Raw genomic sequence first — 25,042 nt, forward strand, 5'->3', positions numbered from 1 at the left:
TCTGTCCCCACCGGCCAGAATCTCACAACCCAAGTTTCTCTGTCCCTGCACAGGGAAGTTCTGCTCTGTTGAAAGAGCTATGATCCTAGGAGAGGTCTTGGAGCTCCCCCAACTGCTGGGTTCACCTGGAGCTGGAAGAGACTTGGCTTCCTATCCTAGGACCCGAACCCCACCCAATCCATGTAGACAGGGCCAAGAGGACTAGAATGCAGCTGGGATCCGCGGCGCCCTCCGAACTCAGGGGCCTCACAAATGGGCCCAGAGAGCCAAGGTCCAGGGTGCAGTGCGGAGGCCCACGGAGGCATCCTGGGGGCAGCGAAAGCGGAAAGGCAGTTTCCAAGGTGCAGGCCAGGTGGCAGTAGAATGCAGAATTCTTGGGCAATGGCTGGGTGGAGGCACTGGGCCAGCAGGGGTCAGCAAAGGCCAGTAGTTCTCCTGCTCCTCCTGGTCGCCACGGTAACACATGCACAGAACAAAAAAGTTACCCAGAACTGATGCTGGAAATACACAGCAGTGCTCCTCCTGCCCAAGCTCCAGAGGCACCTTGAAGAGAACAACAAACCCCAGTGCTGTTGAAAGCTGCAGGGTTCCATGGGTTTGAGGCGTATGCTTCTCTGCTAGGTCCTGGTTTACCCACTGAAATGGACACTTGCCTACCATTTAGCTCGTGGCACTTGGCTCACTTCCTGTCTACTTTCTCCAATGATTGATTATTACACATTTTTGGTTCTGTCATAGCTTCTGACTTCTAAACACGAGACCCCTGCACCATGAGGACTTGAGCAACTCCACTCCCTTCTTCTTCCCACCCTTTTCCTTTATTTTGAATTGTCAAAATTAATAACATTTACATTCTTTATTTAAAAAATTTTTTTATTTGTATGTACTGGGGATTGAACCCAGGGCCCCATTACCACAGAACCCCATCTGTAGTCCACCCACCCCGCCCCACTTTTGAGACAAGGTCTCACTCAATTACTCAGGTTGACCTCGAACTTGGGATCCTCCTGCCTCAGCCTCCTGAGTCACTGGGATTACAGGCAAGGGCCACGGCATCCAGCCATTCTTTACTTTAGGGAAAACAAAAATGTTTTTGACTAACTAAAACAAAAATTTTAGGTTTTCGGAGCTCTTTCAGTAGAAGATTCCATAAGTGTCCTATTATGCAATATTATCCATCAAGAAGCATTTAAAAAATAACCTCATGTTAATTTCAATGTGCATTAAGAAGTGTGTGTGTATATATTCTATTTATTATTTCACAGATATAATTGCCTGGGATAACTCTAGAGTTCATTTTTAAATTTTAAAAATGAATTGAGGTGAGTCAGGCCCAGTAACTCATGCCTGTAATCCCAGAGAGTAGAAAGGCTGAGGCAGGAGGATCACAAGTTCAAGGCCAGCCTCAGTAACTTAGTGAGACCCTGTCTCAAAGTAAGAAATAAAAAGGGTTGGGGATGTAGCTCAGTAATAAAGTATCCCCTGGGTTCAGTCCCCAGCAGACAAAAAAAAAATTGAGATGAATAAGAATATTAAATGATATACCTGTCAGGATACGGCAAAACTCATGAAGGTGCTTAAGAATTTGATTGGGAAACAGTGATCTTGAGTCTTAAAGTTGAAAACCAGTGAGCACAGCAATCTTCTGACAGTATCATTCAATGCAGAGCAGAGCAGACATTGGCAACATTTCCTTCTTGTGCAAGAAACAATGTAACAAATGGTGCTGGGAAAACTGGTTCTCCAGATGCAGGAGAATGAGATCAGACCCTTATCTCTCACCTTGCACAAAATCAACTCAAAGTGAATCAAAGACCTAGGAGTCAGACCATAAATTATGCAGCTCCTAGAAGAAAATGTAGGGTCAACACTTCAACACATAAGCACAGGCAATGACTTCCTCAATAGGACCCCTAGAGCTCAGAAAATAATGCCAAGAGTTCATAAATGGCAGCATCAAATTAAAAAGCTTCTGACAGCAAAGGAAACAAGAATGTGGAAAGAGAACTTACAAAATGGTAGAAAATCTTTGCTAGCTGCTCTTTTGACAGAGGATTAATTTCTAAACAATATTAAGAACCCCCCAAAAAATTAACACCAACCCCCCCACCACAAATAACTCAATTAGTAAATGGCAAATGAATTAAACAGATACTTCTCAAAAGTAGAAATGCAAATAGCCAGCAAATGTATGAAAAAAAGTGTTCATACATTTAGAGAAATGCAAATCAAAATTAAAACTGAGGTTTCAAATCACACCAGTCAGAATGGCAGTCATCAAGAATACAAATAATAATAAATGCTGGAGAAGATATGGAGAAAAAAGAATACTTTTACACTGTTGGTGAAGTTGAAAATTAGTATAACCATTATGAAAATCAGTTTGGAGTTTCCTCAAAAGACTAGTCAGGAAACTACCATATGACCCAGCTATCCCACTCATTCGTATGTATCCTAAAGAATTAAAGTCCCCATAGTACAGTGATACATGCACCCCCAGGTTTATAACAGAGCAATTCACCATAGCCAAACTATGGAACCAGCCTAGGTGTCCATCAACGGATGAATAAAGAAAATGTGGTGTATATGCACCATGAAGTTTTATTCAGCCCTAAAGAAAAATAAAATTGTTTCATTTGCAGGAAAACAGATGCAACTTGAGAACATTGTGTTAAGTGAAATAAGTCAAACTCAGAAGGTCAAGGGTTGTAAGTTTTCTCTTATATGTGGAAACTAGAGGGGGAAAAGGAAAAGAAAGTTGAGTGCAGGTGTTTCATGAAAATTAAAGGGAGATCAGTAGACTAGAGGAAAGAGACCAGAGATGGGAGGAGGGGAGTGGTGGGGCTGGAGTGCTGGGGAGGGATACTGACCAAATTATATTGTCATATTGTGCACATGTACAAATACGTAACAACAAATTCCATCATTAGGTACAACTATAATGCACCAATAAAATGACCACCATCACCACAACAATAACAAAAACAAAAAAACAGAAAAATGAAGAGAAAACAATGTGTCTTTCATGGAAGACAGGTGGATTCAATTGCCTTACAATTGATTGTTGTTTATAATCACGCCACAGTCACACCTATACCATGACTTATGAAGTCTTTTTCTCACAACCTTTTTTACGCTTACTAACTGAAAGCCATCACCTCAGGTTGAGGCATCATCTCAGTCATACTGTATATTTCATGCACTCCCTTTTTAGTTGGAAACACTCCAAAAATGTTTCTTTTCTTTTTTATAGTGCTGGGGATTCAACCCAGGGCCTTGAACATGATAGGCAAGTGCTCTGTCACTGAGCTGCATCCCCAACCCAGAAATTGTTTCTACAAGGATACACTTATTGTGCCACACTGGGTAGGGCTCTGCGGCTCACCACTTTTACACCTGGGTTACAGATCCTTCATTTGACATATATTTTATTGAGAGACTCTTCTGTACTAGGTGCTGCTTTGGAATCAGTGCCCTCTACCCCCATCCACTGAGGATCCATCCAAGACCTTCAGCTAGGGCCTAAAACTTTGGAACCCTATATAGACTATGTTTTTTTCCTATACATATGTACCTACAATAAAGTTTGATTTATAAATTAGGCACTGGGTTGGGGATGTGGCTCAAGCACTAGTGCGCTTGCCTGGCGTGTGTGGGGCACTGGGTTTGATCCTCAGCATCACATAAAAATAAAATAAAGATGTTGTGTCCACCGAAAATTAAAAAATAAATATTAAAAAATTCTAAATAAATAAGGCACCATAAGAAATGAACAACCACTAATAATGAAATAGAACAATTATGCTAGTATATCACAGTAAAAGTTATGAGAGTTTGGTTTCTCTTTCAAAATATCTTACAGCACCATACTCACCTTGTAACGCTGTGGGGCAACAGTGTCTACGGGGTGAGATGAGGTGGGGTGGGTGACAAAGGCTCTGTGACACGGCATCAGGCTGCCAGGCTGCCACTGATCTTCTCCATGGATCCTCAGTAAGCCACTCTGAGTGGAGTAATGAAATCCTGTCATCCCTCTCCCTCTGCTCGGGAGGTGAATCATCTCTTTGTCCAGAATATCTGTACTGTATCCACTATTTGCCTGTTTGTCACTTAGCCATCTCAGTCATCAGATTGACTGCTATGACATCTCAGTGCTTATGTTCAAGTGACCCTCAGAACAGAGCACAATTTCAAACGCATAAATTGTTTGTTTCTGAAATTTCCCATTTAATATTTTTGGACCATGGTTGACTGTGGGTAACTAAAACTGGGGAAAGGGAAATCTAAGATAAGGGGGGACGATTGAAGATAGAGAACAAAAGAGACAGAAATCCCTGCCTTCGAGGAGCATGTGCTCTAGGACAGATAAATGACAAAACATACAGCATGTTAGAATGAGATGATGGGAACGGGAATGGAGAAAAACAAAGAGAAAGTGGTAGGAGAGCTAGGTGGGTATGGTTCTTAGCCTGGTCTGAAGGAAATGAAGGAGTGAGTCTGCAGATACATGGGGAAGTGTGCCCTAGGCAGAGGGGGCCACCAAAAGAAAGGCCCAGAGGCAGGAGTGTGCCTGTGAGTTTGAGGAGCAGCAAGGATGTAGTGTAGCTTCAGGGGGGCCACTTTGGAGGGGCTGAGGGTGGGGCCAGATTGCAGAAGGCAGTAGCCCAAGCAAGGACTTCAGCTGTTATTCAGAGAAGACAAACTTCTGGAAGCTTCTGGCAGAGGAACAGTGTGATAACAGACCTGAATTCTAAGAGGTCCTTTGTGGCCTCATCCCTGCAAAAGGGCCCAGGGTCCCAGTCTGTTCTGGTGGTTCACACAGGCCCAGGACTATGAAAGCCAGTCTTTCGTGGCTGAAGGTGGGCAGGGACTCAACCCTCAGCATGCACTGTCCTCTGAGCTGATCCTTTCCTGGCTTCTCAAGGACTTCTCATTTCCCCTTACCCTATGTGGCTCATTTTCCACTCCAATTCACACCCCACCCTCCCTCTCCTATCTCAAGCCCCATCTTAACTAATCCTCATCTAATGGTTGGAAGAAAATCAGGCTTGGCATGCCCATTTGTCACCAGAGTCCTCTGGTCCTGACTAAAGGAGAGCCAACAAATCAGGTCCAACCACTTGCCCCAAAAAACAAACAGGAAAGGTAATAGTGAAGATCATGGAAGGAACTTTAATCAGTGCAGCGGCACCAGGAAGACAACAGGACCCTTGTCCTTGCCCTGTCTTCGAGGGGTTAGCAATGACTTTGAGGTTTTATTGAAAGGAAATCTAAGATAAAGAAGGAAGAAGGCAAGGAATGGAGGCTTTGCACACCTGGCGAAGGAGGTGATCTTGATCAGGTGTGGTCTGTCCACTAGCTCAGATTAGTCAGTGGGGGGGACCTTGTCTCCAATAAGAAAGTTGCTCCTGGCCAAAAGTGTTGCTGTTGCCTGGGGGTAGCTTCAATTGTCACAAGATATTTATCTATCAGACCTTATTCTGGAATCCAGGGTGCTTCAGAACAAAGCAGATGGATGTAAAAGGAAGGCAAAAGTGCCAAATCTTTAATCCTACTTTTAGCTACCCCCTGGACATTTCCAGGCAAAAGCTGGAGTAGTCTAAGTCCCTGTTATACATTTGCTTCACCCCAAGTTAAGACAGCTATTTCTGGTCATAATTTTCTCTGCCTTGGTGTGGAGTAGAGAGGACTTAGGACTCCTCGGAGCGCCAATGGGAAGGAAGGAGGCAGAGAGGGTGGCTGAAACCACGTGTGACAATGCCTCAGAGAGCCCCTCCCAGCAGGTGGCTCAGTCCAGACACCTTCCCAATCTTCTGTTCAGTCCTCACCAACAACTTCAGCCCCCCCCTCACAATGACAAACCTCAGGTTCAGAAAGGTAGGGTCCCTTGCCCAAGGTCATTCCATTCATAAACCAAAGAGGTAGGAGGTGAACTCAGGTCTGTGGGGATCTGTAGGAGGGACATTTATGTCCTGCTCAAAGCCAGAGTGGGCTGGGAGAAGACAGAAGCTGCAGTTATGAGGACAAGGCCAATCAGCCAGCAGGGAAGGAGCAAGAGGAACCCCCACCCCCAACCTCTCCTTCTAGCCACCCCTGCTCTCCTGCTGCCACCCCACATTAGCCTAACTCAGCCAGAAGCCCGAGGCTTGTTTCCTGGTGAGGAGACCCTCATATGGGTCTGCTCCAGGGGCAGAGCCAGAGGAGAGGGTGTGAGGGACTCTGGGCCAACAGAATAACCAGCAAGTTATCTATATTTACCTTCCAAAAAGAAATTCACCATCTTTAAAGTCAGCTAAACCAGACTCCCCCATTCCCTATCATTTTCGGCACAATGACCCAGCATTGACCTTTTGTTGAGATAGATGCACCCTTTGTCCTGGTCCCCGGGTGACTGCTGAGAATCTTGTTCCCAAGCCTCTGTTGCCAGGGTGCCAATTCTCTCCTCAACTACCTGTCTTCTGTGGCCTTACTGGGCACTCTGTGGCCTTGTCACTTTCTTGGGTGATCTAGGGTCCTCACTGCCCTCAGGTCACACTGACCTTGAAGATCTACCCAAGGGAGGTCTTCTCCAGAGCCGCTTGGGTCTTTCTGCCCTTTCAACTTTCCCCTTGCCAGTTCCCAGGATCTGTAGGAATCTGAGGGTTGCAGGCAGAAGAACTTGTTCTGCCTTATCACATAGCTTCCCTGGCTTTCATCTTGACCAAGGCTTCTGAAAAGCCAGGAATTCAACATCTTTTTCCCTCTGATTCAGCTGCCTCTCACATGGTGGCACACTGGCCTATCACTCATCTTGATGGTCCTCTTGGTATAACCATGGCTCACGGGCAAATCTCTCTCCATCATCTCCTCCTGTCCAGTTGGAACTGGGAGTGACTTTGGCCAGATTCCAGGCCTCCACCCTTGTGACCCAAACAGTTTAAAAGGAGGCCCAGAGAGGGCCAGGGACCTTCCCAAGGTTGCAGGGAAGGTGTACTGGTCTATGCAAGACTCAGGTCTCAAAGCAGACCCCAGGCCTCCTGTGCAGCCCACCTCTCCCAGCCCCTGAGCTGGAGGCTGGGCACCCAAGGAGGGCCCCTAGCTCCTGCTCTCCAGGAGCCCAGACTCGGGGAGGCAGCATTCAGGGGTCTGAGGTCTGTACCCTGAATTTGCTCAGACACAGTCCAGCTTTTTCTCAATCACTTGCCTTCCCCTGTTAGGACAGCACCACTGTAACCCAGCTAGACTCACTGACCCTCTTGGGGATATCTTAGAGGAATCCCCATGAACACTTCCTGTACACAGTTTGAATTGTGTGTCCCCAAAATTCACATCCACCCAAAACCTCAGAATATAACCTAATTTAGAAATAGGGTCTTTGCAGATGAAAGTAGTCAAGATGGGGTCATGCGGGATGCTGCTCCCTTGTCCAAGGACTGGTGTCCTCACAAGAAGAGAAAACAGAGACCTAGACCCACATAGGGAAGACAGACATGTAAAGAGAGAGGCAGAGACTGGGGTGATGCCTCTATAAGCCAAGACCACGGGTTGCTAGGGGCTACGAGAAGTTAGGAGAAGCAAGGAAAGAATCTTCTCTAGAGCTTTGCAGGAAGCCTGGCCCTGCTCACCCTGCTCACGTTTTCTTCTTTCTTTCTTTCTTTTTTTTTTTTTTTTTTTTGTACCAGAGATTGAACCAAGGGGTACTTACCCACTGGGCTCTATCCCCACCCCCTTTTTTTTTATTTTATTAAGAGACGGGGTCTTGCTGAGTTATTCAGGGCTTCACTAACTTGCTGAGGCTGGCTTTGAATTCACAATCCTCCTGCCTCAGCCTCTTGAGTTGCTGGGAATATAGGTGTGAGCCACCACACCTGGGCTTCTGCTCACATTTTGATTTCAGGCTTCTGGTCTCCAGAACTGTGAGAAAATACATTTTGGTGGTGTTAAGCCATTGTGTTTGGTATGGCAGACATAGGAACTAGTGCGCAGTTAATCTGATATTCAGAGAAAGCCCCTGCTCTACATGAATTTCTCGCATGTATTTATGGCTGCCTAAAAACCTGCTGTTAGCATTCCTCCTTCTCTTAGCTGAAGAGGCAGAACCATGTTTGTATTCAGGTGTCACTGGGTGGTCACACCCCGGGGTCTCTTCTCTCCTGTCCGCTTTAGTGCAAATGCTTCTGTGAACTCCATGACAGCCCTCGGTGTTGGTGATGTCACTTTCCTCCTCCAATCTGGGTTCCCAGAGAGCCGGAGCTATGGGCCCTCCTTGGGTGTCCAGCCTCCAGCTCAGGGGCTGGGAGAGGTGGGCTGAGAAGCAACCCCCACCCCCAGGGGTATACTGGGCTCCCAGGAAGCTGAGGTGGCAGTGTGGGCACCAGGGTACACAGACACCCCAGGCTCAGTGTCTGGTTTTGTTCTGAGAACCCTTTGCTCCAAAGTGGCCCTTTTAAAGCCAGTGAGAAGGTTTTCTGGGGGCGCCCAGAAGCCCAGAGCCCATTGGCCAGACCTCCTGGGAGAACCGGGGCAGATTTGCATCAAAAAGAACACTGGCTTCATTGAAATTCTCCTCATCCTAAGTGAAACAAAACCACCAAGAAAAAGAAAGTTTTAGTCCTGAACAACTTTGCTGTTGAGGAGCATTCTGAGCTTCTAAAAATAGAGAGGAAATGGGCCCCTTTGGGTGACTCCAGGCCCCGCCTCCTCCGCCCCCTGCCCGCCTCCACTGCCCACTCAAGGCCAACCTCCCTGTCGTGGGAGACCCAGTTCTCTTCAGCAGATGCCTGCAGCAGATGCCACAGAGTTCTGGAGCCGGACATAGCTGCATCCTTAAGGACCCCAGCATGCCGGATAGCGGAGAGATCACACAGGAGAGCCTGCAAGGCATGAGTGTGAGGACCACCCAGGACAATTTGGGAACCAGGTAAGTTGGTGGTTGGGTCTCAGTGGACCAAGACTATGGGGCCAAGTTCTAGATTCTATGCTGCTGTGTGATCCTGGGCAAACCACTTCTCTCTCTGAGCCTCAGATTCTTCACTTGGGAAAGAATGGAAGGAAGGGTCTGGATGATGGGTGTCTAGGATGGAGTAAATACTGGATGCAGATTCTTGTCATTTGGAGCACTATTTAGTGTGTCTGCCCCCCTAGTGGCCAAGAGCGGTTCAACTGAGGAATGAATCACATCCCAGGGGTGTGAGCTGGGGGCTACAGTTACATGAAGAAAGAATTTTTAATCAATAAAAATGCCTCCCCTCTTAGGGGAGCTTTGGCATGTGGGGTCAGTGAGGGAGAAGTTGTTCAGGGAGGAGCCAGAGGTTTCCACTCCAGTGTGCTGTGTGACCTTGGCAAGTCCCTGAGCCTCTCTAGACTGCGATTTCGCTGTCGGTACTTAAGTGCGGTGGCTGAAGTTTCCCTGAAGTTTTCCCTTCCAAGTTGTATGTCCTACTAATCTGCAATGCCAAGGAAGTGGATTCACTTTGTCAGGCCTTTGCCAATGCCCACTCTGGCCCATGCCCTGTCAATCGCAGGAGTGGGGGATCCTGAGAAGACAGGACATAGTCCCAGCCCCAGGACTCTCCAACCCAGCAGTAGGGAGAAAGGAATTCCAGGGCCACACAAATCTGAGACCTGTGTCTAGGGGAGGAGGGTGAGAAGTCTCTATCTGGGGGTGCTTGAGATACACTTTGAGTGGCCAAGAGGACCTGGACTATCAGAGAAGAGATGAAGAGCAGCAGGCAGGAGAACACCACAGCAATGGAAGACCGGGAGGTTGGAGATGGGAGAGCGATGGGTGGCTGGAGGGTAGAACAGAGCAAGCGCCAGGATCTGAGTTCTCGGTGGTAATAGGGAGAAACTACTACCAGTGTTTGAGCTACAAGAATGTGGTCTCTGTTCTCAGGGGATACAAGAAAGGCGGGTGGGGTAGAAAGGGAGTGAAAGTTGACGCGTCATCAGAAACAGGCCCTAGCAAGGGCAGGCAGCCTGGGTCTCTGGACAACCTCCCCAAGCCAGAGAGGACTCCTGTCTCCCAGAGGAGAAACACCTGCAAGGCCTCCAAGAGCCCAGGAGCAGCCCTTCCCTGGACATGGACCAGTTGCACAGAGAGGCAAAAGCCCCTGAAGGAAAGCTGACTTCCTCAGCCAGGGGTGGCTGAATCTCTCTGGGCACTGGTTGTCTTCCACATCCTTCTCCCTGGGGGTCATGGGCTCAGAGAGAGCCTGGCTTACCCACCCCACCCGATGCTCCCACGCATGCTTCAAAATCTCAGTCCTTGAATATAACAAGGTCGCTTTCTCTTCTCAAGGTTCCCTGAAGAAGGAACCTTGAGAACGAGGGGCCACAGGGAGGTCAGGAACACAGTGTTTTTTGTTTGATTTGGTACCTGGGATTGAGCCCAGGGGAGCTTAACTACTGAGCCACATTCCCAACCCTTTTTGTTTTTTATTTTGAGATAGGGTTTCACTAAGTTGCTCAGAGCCTTGCTAAATTGCTGAAGCTGGCTTTGAACTTGCAATCATCCTGCCTGGGCTGCCTGAGCTGCTGGGATTACAGGATTGCTCCGTTGCGCCCAGCTCTTTGAGTGGTTTTTGAGGCTCATGTGCAGAAGAGTGGCACCTGATAAGGGCTGGCCCCTCCTGGGGAAGGCCGGGGACTTGGGCTCCCAGACCCCCAGGGAGAAGGATGTGGAAGACAACCAGAGGTCTAGGACTGTTTTGCAAATCCCACTAAAGGAACGTGGACAAACCTGGGACAGAGCCCAGCCTGGGGCAGGAAGGACTCCCTTAAGCCAGGGTAAATAGGTTCAGGACCCAGCGAGGGAAGAGAAGGGCTGAAGAGCCCAGGTTGGAATACGAATTCCACTACTTTCTTACCGAGTAACTTTGGGTACGTTGCTGAACCCTTTTGAGCCTTAATATCACCTTCTGCAAATGCAAGTAAAAGGCCTGACCTCCATGACATGAGGAAACGTTGAATGGACTGTATCCGCTAGCGACAAAAACTTGTCACAGGCCTGGTAACCCCTGGAGCACCTCCCATCTCTCTTAGCAGAAGGCTGGAAGGCACATACCTTGGTTCCAGAACAGTTCTGCTCCTGACCTGGGCAAGACACCCTCCTGACCTACTCTGTGACCCTGGGCAAGATACCCTCTCTGAGCCTTAGTTCCTCCACCTGTTAGTCAATGGGGCAGATAAACTTGCTCTGCCAGCCCTGCAGAGTTACTGCAAGGAAAGGACATTGAACCCTTGCTAAGCATCACTCTAAGGTCAGAGGCACTTGCTGCTGCAGCTGCTGTGATACTTTCGCTTCCTCTGCCTCTGCAGGCCAAGTGTAGCAGCAAGGCTCCATCCCAGGCCTGCCTATATGTAGCTAGAGTCAGCTGCATCTGGGGAAAGGTGAGCCTGCATCCTCCAACAGCCTGAGAGGGACTTAGCTCCCCATTCCTTCCCCAGCACTTCAGAGCAGGAGGCTGGAGGTAGAGAACGAGTCTGGGAGCCAGAGGAGGATCTCTACCTTGGCCTGACCCATGTGAATTTCCTTTTGGGCCATCCCAGTTGCAGGGCTGGGAATGGAGGGGCTCTAGAGAGAGGCAGACAGGCCAGAGCCAGGAGAGGCAGTACCTGCTGGGCCCCAGCTGGACCCATCTGGCACAGCTCAATCTGTGTTCTGTGCTCTTTGAGGTCTACCCATCAGGGACACTTGTTGACCTGGGCTTGGGTCTTGGGCCTGTTAAGTCCTCTGTACTGAGCCTGGAGAAGCACAAGATGGAGGAAAGTCTTTGAAGGAAACTGAAAGGAGGACAGTACATCCGGGGTTTGAAAGATTATGGATGCCCAGAATGGCAGGCAGGGGGCACTGTGCTGGTTGAAGCTGTGCTGTGGAGGAGTCACAGGTGATCACCAGACTAGAGAGGTTGGTCTCTCTAGAGCTGGGTCTAGAGATGCTAGTGAGGCCAGGCTAAGGGCAGCGAGGCATGAGGACAGCCAGAGCCTGATGAAGAAGCTCAGAGAAGGAGTGGAAGCAGCAGAAGCCTGGGAGAGCCTGGTCTGGGGGGCTAGACTTGGGGTGGGCTGGAGGCTGGAGGCCAGGAGATGGGAGCCCCGGGGCCTTGCCTGGCTCCGGAAAGGATGACAGGCTCTGAACTGACCTACTCACCAGGGCTGCCTGCTGCCTATCCCAACCTGCCTGCTAAAGACTGAGAGATCAGAATGTGGGGCACTCACAGGAGGCTGCTGCAAGCCCAGCGAGCAAGGCCCTTCTCACTGGCAAAACCCTCCAAGGACGACAGAGTGAGCTCCCAGTCTCGGGAGTGTGCTAGCCCAGGAGGAACAAGCATAATGAAAATGTATCCAAAAGGATATAGCTACTCCGACGGAACATGGAATACCAGGACCTTCTAGTTCTGGAATTCTTTCCCACTCCCACAGCCCGTTTTCCCACATTATATGAACATGATTGGCTTTTTTTCTTCATTATTTATTATCTTTATTGTTTTCTGTTTTCCTAAGAATAATACATTCATGTATTCAAAATTATTTATTGTTGAATAGGCAGGTACTGTGCTAAACACTGGTGAATATCATAGAACATCAAGCAAATTCCTGCCATGAAGGGTTTTCAGACTTGCAGAGAAGACAGACATTAACAAATAATTATACAGCTATCTGTTTAACTATAATTGTGATAGGTACCATGAAGGATTAAAAATATGTGGAGAAAATGTAATCTATATTACTGCATTATACAAGTAAAATGATTAAAATGACAACTATTATGTTATATATATATATATATTACAATAAAAAAAATTTTTTAAATGTTGGAATTTTTAAAAAATTATGGATGGAATCTAACAGAGATCTGACTTAGTCTTGGGAGTTAAAGAAGACTTCCCTAAGAAGGCAACATTTAAACTGAGACCTGAAAGATACATAGGTACTGGGGGCGGGGGGAGTTTCGTAGGGAGAAAAAAAGCCCATCATGTTTAAAGGCTCTGAGGTGGGAAGGAGCTTGTAGTATCTAAGAAACTAAAAGGCCATTCTGGCAAGGTGTGGTGACACATGTCTGTAATCCCAGGAACTTGGGACACTGAGGCAGAAGGATTGCAAGTTTGAGGCCAGGCTGAACAACTTAGTGAGACTCTTTCTGAAAATAAAAAATAAAAAGGGCTGGAAATGTAGCACAGAGGTAGAATATCCCTGAGTTCAATAGAAAGAAAGAAAGAAAAGAGAGAGAGAGAGAGAGAGAGAGAGAGAGAGAGAAAGAAGTAAAAGGCTTGTGGCCACAGGACAGATTTGGAACTATAAGAGGACAGGAAGGTGAGTTGCTGGGGTCAAGAGTGCCAGAATAAAGAGCTGGGCAAAACCGGAAGTCGGAGTTCCTGGGGCAAACTAGCCTGGGTTCTAGACATCTGAAGAGATCTGGATGTCTTAAGGATACACACCAACCCAGGCTGGCTTCAGGTCCTTACAGGGCTGCCCAGTTGTTGTCCAGGGGCAGCAAAACCAAAGTTTTCCTGGAGTCAGGATGCTGGACCTAAGCACTTTGTCCCCAGGCAAGCCCCTCTGAGTGGCAGACTCCAGGCCAGTGGGGTGTCTTAGGTCACAAAGTCCAAATCACTCTTTTACAACATCCACTTATTATCAATCTCTGACTTGAATCCCTTCAGGGGAGAGGAGCTTGCTATCTACTTTTTCACACATACACACACACACAAAATAAAAAATAAAAACCAGTTCATCTGGGGAATGGGTGGTGGGAGGAAGTTCTGTCTCACACTGGGTCCTGGCTCTGACTCCTTTCAAAGGAGGCTGTGAAGAACACTCCAGACAGGACTGGGAAGGTGCGTAGGAAATGGAAAGGGTCACGGCCATGTGAAGGACGTCTGGGGCCTTGTTCAGACTCTGGCCCCAAGGGGCTGTGAACTATGAACTTACATTTGCAGAGTTTACATCTGTAAAATGTAATGAATGGATTGCGGGGTTTTTATTCACAGAGTCCAATTTTTCATACAATAAAATGTACAGATATTAAGGGTATAATTTGATGACTTTTGAGAAATGTATATATCCATGTAACCAAAACTGCAATTGAAATATGGAACATTTTCATCACCCCAGAAAGCTCCTTCATGTCTACCCCCTTCTCCCATGAGCAGCCACTCTTTTGAACAGCCACTCTTCTGGCTGTTCTCAAACATCACATGAATAGGATTGTAGAGAATGCACTTTTCTGGTCTGAATCCTTTCACTCATTTGTGAGAGTCGTCCATATTGCTGAATGCTTCAATAGTCCATTATTTTGCACACCCACTGCTACCTTCTTTTTTTAAAATATATATTTTTTTAGTTGTAGATGGACACAATATCTTTATTTTATTTATTTTTATGTGGTGCTGAGGATCAAACCCAGTACCTCAAGCATGTGAGGCAAGCACTCTACCACTGAGCCACAACCCCAGCCCCTCCCCCTGCTACCTTCTTGCAAGAATATGTGTGGTTGCATTTAGGGCCACTTGGATAGTACAGGATAAACTTTCTTCCCCCTTAATCACATCTGCAAAATTCTCTCTTCTCTCCCTTATAAGGCCATATTCATAGGCCCCCAGAGATTAGGATGTGGATATATTGGGGTACATTTTCAACTTACATACTGGCTATGACTGGATACCTTAGTTCTCTGCCAGTGAGCCTCCCCAAAAGCTGCTGGAATCCTTCCAACATGGCAGCTTGTGATGGGTCTAGGGCCACCTGAGACTCTTCCTTACTCAATGGCTGGTGCCTGAACTGGGAAGACTTAATAAACTGGGACCTGGACCAGCTGGGGCTCCTTGACATCTCTGTTTCTATGAGGTTTCTCCTTATGATTTCCAATTTTATGCCTTTCAGGTAGATGGACTTCTGACAAGGTGGGTCAGGAATCCAAAATAGTTGGGCGGGGGGTGCTGGGGTTGTGGCTCAGTGGTAGAGCGCTCGCCTAGCACATGCAAGGCCCTGGGTTTGACCCTCAGCACCACATAAAAATAAATAAATAAAATAAAGGTATTTTTAAAAAAGGAATCCAAAACTCTGTGATCTAAGAGAGTCAGGAAGAAACATATATCACTTTTTATAAGTAGCATTGGAAATCATATAGTGTTACTTCTCCCACATTGTACTTTTTAGAAACCAGTCCTGGCAGGGCATGATGTTGCACACCTGAAATCCCAGCTACTCAGGACACTGAGGCAGGAGGATCACAAGTTCAAGGCCAGCCTGGGAAACTTAGAGAAACCCTGTCTCAAAAATTAAATAAATAAATGTAAAGTTCTGGGGATATAGCTTAGTGGTAGAGCTTGCCTATGTTCGATCCCCATGTCTGGAAAAGAAAGAAAGAGAGAGAGAGAGAGAGAGAGAGAGGCCGGGCATGGTGGCACACACCTGTAATCCCAGCAGCTATGGAGGCTGAGGTAGGAGGATCGAAAGTTCAAAGCCATCCTCAGCAAGTTATTGAGGCCCTAAGTAACTTATTGGGACACTATCTCAAAATAAAGAAAAAATAAAAAGGGCTGGGGATGTGGCTCAGTTGTTAAGCTCCCATGGGTTCAATCCCTGGTACCCAAAAATATATGTGTGTGTATATGTATATTATACCATTTGATATAATCTCCTTAGGTCATCTCCTTAGGTCACTGTGGCTTGATTCAGTTTTTTTAAAATATAACAGTTTTATTGAGATATAATTCACACATCATAAAATTCACCCATTTAAAAAGTATACAATTTAATATTTTTAATATATTCACAGAGTTATACAACCATCACTGCCACCAATTTTATTTTATCTTTGTATTACTGGGGCTGGAACCCAGAGCCTATGCATGCTAGGCAAGCACTCTGCCACTGAGCTACACCCCAATCCTCATAAACAATTTTATAACATTTTCATCATCCCCTAAAGAAAACCTATACCCATTAGCAATCACTTCCCATTTCCCTTTGACTTCCCTAGCCCTAGGAAACCAAAATTTACTTTTTTTTCCCTTGCTATACTGGGGATTGAATCCAGGGGCTCTCTACCACTCACCTATACCTCCAGTCCTTTTTAAAAAAAAAAATTGTTCTTTTTAGATATACATAACAGTAGAGTGTACGGTGACATATTACATATATGGAATATGACGTCTTCTAATAAGGGTCCCATTCTTGTGGTTGTACATGATGTAAAGTTTCACTGGTTCTTGTATTCATATATGAACATAGGAAAGTTATATTCAATTCATTCTACTGTCTTTCCTATTCCTATCCCCCTCCCTTCCCTTCATTCCCCTTTGTCTAATCCAGTGAATTTCTATTCTTCCCCTTCCTACCCTCCCTTGTTGTGGATTAGCATCCATGTATCAGAGAGAACATTTGGCCTATGATTTTTTGGGACTGGCTTATTTCACTCAGCATGGTATTCTCCAATTCCATCCATTTGCCACTGAATGCCATAATTTCATTCATCTCTATGGCTGAGTAATATTCCATTGTATATATATACCACATTTTCTTTATCCATTCATCAGTTGAAGGACATCCAGGTTGGTTCCACAGCTTTTGTGAATTGAGCTGCTATAACCACTGATGTGGCTGTTTCACTCTAGTAAGCTGATTTTAAGTCCTTTTAGTATAGACCTAGGAGTGACATAACTGGGTCAAATGGTGGTTCCATTCCAAGTTTTCTTTTTTTCTTTTTTCTTTTTTTTTAAAGAGAGAGGGAGGGAGAGAGAGAGAGAGAGAGAGAGAGAGAGAGAGAGAATTTTTTTAATATTTATTTTTTAGTTTCCGGCGGACACAACATCTTTGTACGTGGTGCTGAGGATCGAACCCGGGCCGCACGCATGCCAGGCGAGCGCGCTACCGCTTGAGCCACATCCCCAGCCCCCATTCCAAGTTTTCTAAGGAATCTCCATACTGCTTTCCCAGTCCTTTTTATTTATTTATTTATTTATTTATTTATTTATTTATTTAATTTTGAGACAGGTCTCACCAAGTTGCCTAGTCTGGCCTTGAACTTGTGCTCCTCTTGCCTCAGCCTCCTGAATAGCTGGGATTACAAGCATACGCCACCATTCCTGGCTTTAACATTTTATCTTTATAGATTTACCTCTTCTGGACATTTCATTTAAATGGACTGATATAATATATGATCTATTGTGGCTGACTTCTTTCACTTATCATAATGTTTTCCCAATTCATCCATCTTGTAGCTTGCAGCAATACTTCATTTCTTTTATGGCTGAATAATATTCCATTACATAGCATGTTTTGTTTACCTTTCATCAGTTGGTGGACACTTGGGTTGTTTTCATGTTTGGGCTATTCTAAGTATTGCTGCTATCGACATTGTTATTAGACATCTGTTTCCATTTTTCTTGGTATATGCCTAGGAGCCAAATTGCTGGGTCATATGGTAATTCAAGGCATAACCTTTTGAGGAACTGACAGCTTGTCTTCCAAAGCAGCTACACTCCCACTGGTAGTGTATGAGGGTTCTAATTTCTCCACACCTTGGCTAACACTATTATCCTTTTAATTACAGCACTCCTAGCAGGTATGAAGTGTCTCTGATGCAGTTTCAATTTGTTATTTCCTGATGGCTGATGATATTGAGCAACTTTTAAAGTATTTATTGTCTATATGAATATCTTCTTGGGAGAAGTGTCCATGCAAATCCTTTCCCCAGTTTTAATTGGATTATTTGTCTTTTTTATTATTATTACTGAATTGCAAGCATCTTTATGTACCCTAAATATCATTCCCTTGTCATATATCCACTTTGCAAGTATTTTCTTGACTGACTTTTCATGGAATCTGTGTGAGTGTGTGTGTGTGTGTGTGTGTGTGTGTGTGTGTGTGTGTGATACTAGAGACTGGACTGAACCCCGTGACACTCTACCACTGAGCTATACCCCCAGCCCTTTTTTTAAAAAATTCTTTTTTTATTTTTTTAGTTTTGGGTGGACACAATATCTTTCTTTTATATTTATGTGGTGCTGAGGATCGAACCCAGTGCCTCGTGTGTGCTAGGCGAGCGCTCTACCTGAGCCATGACCCCAGCCCACCCCCAGCCCTTTTTATTTTTTATTTTGAGACAAGATCTCACTAAGTTTCTAAGGCTGGCCTTGAATATACAATCTTTCTCCCTCAGCCTCCTAAATTGCTGGGATTACAGGTGTGTACCATAGCACTTGGTACTTTTCACATTCTTTATGGTATCCTTTGAAGTATATATGGTTTTATTTTTGATGAGGTCTAATTTATCTGTTTTTCTTTTATTGCTTGCACTTTGGTGTTGTTTCTAAAAAAGCTTTGCTTAACTCAAGGTCACAAAAATTTATTTATAATTTCTTCTAATACTTTTACAGTTTTAGCTCTTACATTTAGATCTTTGATAGCTTTTGAATTATTTTTTGTTTAAGGTGTGAGGAAGGACTCCCAACTTCATTTTTTGGCTTTTGGTTATTCAGTTGCCCCAACTGTTGAAAAGACTTTCCTTCTCCATTGGATTGTCTTGCCATCCCTGTTGAAAATTAATTCACTGTAAATTTGAACTGATTTCTGCTTTTCTCATTCCATTCCATTCATCTATATGTCTACTCTTATGCTGGTACCTCTTTGCTTTGATTATTTCTGGTTTGCATTTTGTTTTGAAATCCTCCAACTTTGTTCTTTTTCAAGATTGTTTTGGCTATTCTAAGTTTCTTGAATTTTCATATGAATTTTAAGACTAGCTTCCATTTTTTGCAAAAAGACAGCTGGGATTTTGATAGAAATTGTATTGACCTATAGATCATTTGGGGGGACATTACCATCTTAACAATATTAATTTTCTTGATCCTGACATATCTTTCCATTCATTTAATTTTTAAAACTTCAGGGTGGGTACAGTGGTGCATACCTATAATCCAGCTAATCTGAAGGCCAAGAAAGGAGGATAGCAAGTTTGAGACTAACCTCGGCAATTTAGTGGGATCCTATGTCAAAATAACTGGATTCAAGACTGGAGATGTAGCTCAGTAGTAGAGCACTTGACTAGCATGCATGAAGCCCTGGGTTCAAGCCCCAGTACTACAAAAGAAAAAAAAAAAGTAAAAATAACTGAGTCCAATCCCCAGTACCACAAAAAAGGACATAAAATCTTTGATTTCTTTCAGCAATGTTTTGTTATGCTCAATTTAAAAATAATTTTTCTTTCTACTCTAATTTAGGTTAAATAATTTCTATCATTTTGCCTTCAATCTCACTAACACTTTCTTTTTTCAGCTTTCAATATGAAATCGACCCCATATAGTGAAGTTTTCATTTCAGAGATTATACTTTACTTATACTTCCATTTTTATAATAAGATTCTCCTTTTATTCACCCATGTCTAGTTTTTCCTTTAATTCTCAAACTTATATTAATAATTGCTTCAAAGTCCTTGTGCTGCCAGACTTGGTGGCACATGCCTATAATCCCAATGGCTTGAGAGGTTGAGGCAGGAGGATCGCAAGTTCAAAGCCAATCTCAGCAACTTAACAAGGCCCTAAGTAACTCAGTGAGACCCTGAGTTAAATAAAATATTTTAAAAGGATGTAGCACAGTGGTTAAGTGCCCCTGGGCTTAATCCCCAGTACCCCCCCCCACACACACAAAATCCTTATGCTTATTCCAACATCTGTGTCATAGAAAGATTTGCTTCTTTGTGTTAACTGCTTTTTTCCTTAGTTTTGGTTCATAGTTTCAAAATTTTCAGCTGTCTAGTCATTTTTTGTTGTATGCTGATATCATAAATGATATCAGGACTACACTGATTTGAAGAATTTTAAAATACATGCACATTGCAGGGCATGGTGGTTGGTACATGGCTGTTTTTCCAGTGACTCAGGAGGCTTAGGCAGGAGGATCGCAAATTTGAAACCAACCTCAGCAATGTAGTGAGACCCTCAGGAACTTAGTAAGACCCTGTCTCAAAAACAAAAAACAAAAGGACTGGGGATGTAGTTAAATGGTAAAGCACCCCTAAAGTCTCCAGTACTAAAAAAACAAAACAAGGGGCTGGGGTTGTGGCTCAGTGGTGGAATGCTCGCCTAGCACATATGAGGCACTGGGTTCAAACCTCAGCACCACATAAAAAAGAAATAAAGATATTAAAAAAATGTAAGAATACCTGGATTACAATGTCAATTAAAGAAAACAAAAGTACACATTAAAATATTGCTTTAGTCACGGCGTTCTGCCTTTCTGAGTCAGTGGTTCCTAGGAAATCCCATGTTGCTGAGGCATGTGGAGAAGCTTCAGGGGATCCACAGAGCTTCACTCAACCTTGGCAGTGCAGATTGTAGTTAAGAACATAAAATCTGGAGTCAGATTCCCTGGATTGGAATCCCAGCTATCCCCATTATTAGCTGCCTAAACTTTAGCTCTTTTGGGGTGGTGGGTACCAGGATTGAACTCAGGGGCACTTAACCACTGAGCCACATTTATATATTTTATTTAGAGACCGGGTCTCATTAAGTTGCTTTAGGGGCTTGCTAAGTTGCTGAGGCTGGGTTTGAATTTGCCATCCTCCTGCCTTAGCCTCCTAAGCCTCTGAGATTACAGGCACACACCACCATGTCCAGCAACCTTTAGCTCTTTACGTCATCCCTCCCTATGCTTCCATTCCCTTATACAATGGGGATCATAATCACTACCTCCCTGATAGGATTGAGATGACTAAATAAGTAAATACCATTTACTCATTTAATGTAAAGCCATTGGGATAGTGCCAGTGCTCAATAAATGTGAGTTCTCAGTTTTGAAAAAGCAAAATTACAGTTCTCTTTAGACCTGTCTCCTGCTGCTCTGTGACTCCATCAAATGCCTTTCTCACCTGCCCTGTTCAGAGACGCCTCTCACGTGTGTAGACCAGGTGTATGGTTTTCTTCTTTACCCTCTTCTGTAGACTGTGGGCTCCTCCAGAGGAGATGAGCACACTGCAGGGCACAGTGGCAGAAGCCTCACCCCACCCTGCACCATGAGGTACCTCTGGAGCCTGAGGAATAACAGGCAGGGCTCTTCCTTCCTCTTGTCTCCCTGGAAGAAACGTGGAGCGTCACCTATCATCAGAGCTGGTACTTAGACACTGTCCCCATCCATCCCCCACTTCATAGACAGGGTAACTGAGACCCTAACAGGAAGAGGAACATGCCCAAAGCCCCGCTTGTGTTACTTCAAACAAACACGCCCACCAATGGGAAGATGGAGATCTTCCAGTCACCTTTGCTTTGGGCTGGAATTATGTCAGCTCTCAGCTTCACACTGCCTTCTCTTGCTGATCAAATCCACCAACTGGCAATTATCTGAGTCTATCACCAATACAACTTAAGAAAATGGCTTAGTTATGACTTAATGCATGCACTTTGCCTTTACACAGCATTTTCCAAACATTTGATGGGGGAGGGTATGATAAAAGGGTCTAATGACGGGTGGTTGGAAGCAGGGCTCTGAGATGCCTCTTTCTCTACACCTCCCCACTCCTTCCCGCCCCCTTCATACCAATCACCCAAAGGACCTGAGGCTCTTGCATATAGATGGTTAGATAAGGTCATAAGCTCTGGAGCCCATCTGCCTGAGTTTGCATCCTGATTCTGCTAAGCAAAAGACCATTCCATTATCTGTACCTGTTTCCTCATCTGTAACATGGAGAGAGTGATAGCATTTCATTAGACTACAGTGAGAGTCAGAGTGTCATTGTACATGCAAGGTGCATAGAACATCACCCAGCACCCAGGAAATGCAGGATACATGTTAGCAACCAGCTAGTATAAGTATTATTATTATTCCTGCCTGATTCCCCCAGCCCCCTGGGATTCCAGTAACACCAAATCTTCCAGCTTTGTCTCCATTTGGTACACAGACTATCAGCCCAGGCCCCGAAATCAACAATCACAGACAGAAAACTGTGAGGCCCTTTGTCTCTGACATCTGAGGAAACGAAGTCGCAGAGAGGAGAAGGGACTTGCCCAAAATTGCATGACAATCAGAGTATGAGCTAGCATCCAGAGGCCCAAGTGCCCAGAGAACTTTGTCTTGCAGCTAATCACATTGCTTGCTGACTGTTTTGGGGCTTTGTAGTAGCATTTGATGAATGACACATTTATTTCCTTAAAGCAGTCAGTGGGATTTGGCTTGACAGGCTGGACCCGCCAGGCACTGCCAAGTGGGTTAAAAGTGAGCTGTCTAACTAGACTGACCCACCCACCAAGGCAAGAGCCGAGGAGAAGCTGGGTGAGTCTTTGGAGGGTGAAGCTTCTCAGTAAACACTCTTGTTAGGACTTCAGTGGGCCAGTGTGTTCCTTCTGGTGGACCTGGGGGACATGTCTTGGACCACTGCTGCCTTACCCTGACTCTTGCATCCCAGAAGATGACTGCTTCAGCCCACGGCCCTACCCCTTGTGAACCTCCGCGCCAGCCTCCCCAACTGTCCCACAGCCTCACATGGAATAATCAAAATTCACTTCTTGTCATCTGTCTCCCTTTAACTCTAATGTACCCTACCCCCAGCCTGGGATTGATGATCCTTCAGTGACCTTGAATGCATCTGTGTTAATTGAACTTTCATTCCATCCTCTGTAAGCTACAACCAGCTTGCTCACCTCTATCCCTCACTTAAGAAGCACTAAATCAATATTCATTGTAGGAAAAGAAGATCCTTAGGGAACTGTCAGTCATTGGGACAGGAAGAGATCATTCCCAACTCTGGGAGCAAGAAGTTAATTAATATTTTTATTGCATAGCATATAATTATGTTTTAGAAAGCAATATCAGTCTCTAAATGCTAGTGTCCTGGGAGATGATCAGTCAGGGCAGCTTCAGGAAGAAGCATGAGAGCTGGGGTCTCATATTGAAGCATGTTGCTTCAAATAAACATGCCGACCAATGGGAAGATGGAGATCTTCCAGTCACCTTTGCTTTGGGCTGGAATTATGACTGCTTCCCAGAGGAGGAAGGGACTGAAGAATTAGGAGGCTCTGCCAGAGTAGGCCAGCTGGGGGGTTTTGCAAGGGGATAGAAGAGGACTTACATATTTCCCAGGTCTCCTGGCCTCAGAAGGAGGCATGTGCTCGCTTTCCAACTGTGGAGGTTTCAAAATCTCATCAATTTAGAAACTACATCCACAGTGGTCATCAAGCCATCCAGGGGCTAAGGCTCTGGATATGGAATTCCTGCTAACCTTGAAGTGGAGACATTGATGCTGCCAATCTTTACCCACGACAAGCCAATCATGAACACCACTGCTCAGTCCTTCCACCTGTTACCTTAATGGGGCAAGATGGAGTGGTTGGATGAGTTTTATGATGGGTAAAGCTAGTGTAAAAGAGGAAGAACAATTTCAGTTTGAGCTCTCCAGGACGGGGGAGAGGTCTGGATTCCTTTGTGGGTGACCCAACCAGGGTGGGTATGGTTAAAATAGCTTGGGCTTCTAGAGCCCCAGGGGAATCTGAGGCAGGACGAGTCTCAGAAATGAGGGGTTGAGGGCCAGGAGTGGGCTGATACTCAGGTGTCCTGAGTGGCGATAGACAGGGGTCACTATGGGATCGGAATTTGTTCAAGGGCCCAATTCCTTTGAAGTAAGGTGTTTGCATTGACCTACCAGCTTCATATAGCAATCTGGGGGCTCTCCACTGAACAACCATCTCCTCTCCCCATTTGCTGCCTCTAAGCCCTGCCCCGTGGCCTTAAAATGAGGATTTGAAATTTTCCCCAATGCCATCCTCCCCTCATCTAAACACCCACTCACCTTGGAGGCAGTTGAGGATTTGGAGTTATAGCTCCCAGGTGATAATTAAAGACAAGGTAGATGAGCCCCTCTAAGGGAGACAGGGGCCAAGCACTAGGTCACCCCTAGGGAACTCTGGAGTAGGGGGAGGGGAAGGCAGGGCCACAGGGTGAGAAGGGGCTCTCCCAGGAGCAGAGGTCCTGGTTTTAGAAAGTGCTGAAAAGGGCCGGCTGCTGTCACAAATGTCCTAGACCCTGGAATGGAGAAGGAGGTGGAGGGGGCATTAGCCAAGGGCAAGATATGGGGACATTTGTTACCAGAGGTGGGGCAAGATGTAAAGATGCAAATAATAAGTAAGGGGTAAAGCTAGTGATGTCTTCTTGGCTTCAGAGCCAGCGGGGGAGACCTGGGTTTAAAACACCAGCTGTGCCTCTTACTGACTATGTAACAGGGAGCAAGTCTAGAGCTCTCTGGGCCTCCATTGCTCCATTTGGAAAATGGGACTACTAATAAAACCCATTATGCAGGCCCTGCCAACCACTTGACCTGGTGTGTGTCCTTGGGAGAGAGAAGTAAAAATGGCACGTGCATAAAATGTTCAGCTTCCCACCCAGCCCCAGAGGCCTGGGGGTGGCTCCCAGGTGAATGGGCCAGTAGACGGAGCAATTTCTTCCAAGACTCTGCCAAGGATCGCAGCCAACAAACCGCCTCCCTTACGCGCACTGGCAGGTCCCTGTCCTGCTTCCCGTCCCTCTTATGTAAGAGTCACACAGGTGGGCAGCTGGGACCTGTGCCATGTGGGTCAGAGGTATCTGGGGCCACACCTTGACAGCCACCCCAGGGCGGTCTGGGGCGGGTCCCCACTCACGCCCAGCCCCACTGCCTCATCACCCGGAACCTGGGGCACTGGGGCGACTGGCTCCCAGACTTGCCATGGCTTAGCCGTAGGAGCAAAGGGATGCCGAGCCCAGTGCCTGCCAGCCTCGAGGAGGAGGAAGGTGAGCGCCCCGGGACAGCCAGACCCCCCTGGCTCTGCTTCTGCCCTGAGTCTTCTGTGGGGTCTGCAAGCCAGAAATCAGGAGAGAGCTGCCAGAGGCCTGATTTTGAGGTAGTCCATCGGAACCAAAAGGAAGCGGCAGGTGGTGGGGGCCATGGGGTCTGCCATGCGAGGTGACAGGAGGCCAGGGTGAAACCAAGCTTGCAGATGAGGCTGTGGCTATCGGGAATGCTAGCTAGTGCTGGGGCTGGCCCATGTGGCCAGGGCCATAGGATCTGGAGGAGGCACCCCTCCTCTCTTTGGGG

The 25,042-nt window shown here is 45.9% G+C and overlaps 1 protein-coding gene across 1 annotated transcript in view; it reads left to right on the top strand.

The window, feature by feature from the left end:
- Positions 1 to 8,768: 8,768 nt before the first annotated feature.
- Positions 8,769 to 25,042, top strand: part of Acsbg1 (acyl-CoA synthetase bubblegum family member 1) — a 54,783-nt gene continuing 38,509 nt past the window's right edge. Inside the window, exon 1 of the mRNA XM_076848719.2 lies at positions 8,769 to 8,899. Coding sequence (XP_076704834.2) covers positions 8,769 to 8,899 — 131 coding nt within the window. The remainder of the gene's footprint in view (positions 8,900 to 25,042) is intronic.

Source organism: Callospermophilus lateralis, chromosome 3 (assembly GCF_048772815.1).
Source record: "Callospermophilus lateralis isolate mCalLat2 chromosome 3, mCalLat2.hap1, whole genome shotgun sequence".
NCBI classification, from domain to species: domain Eukaryota; kingdom Metazoa; phylum Chordata; class Mammalia; order Rodentia; family Sciuridae; genus Callospermophilus; species Callospermophilus lateralis.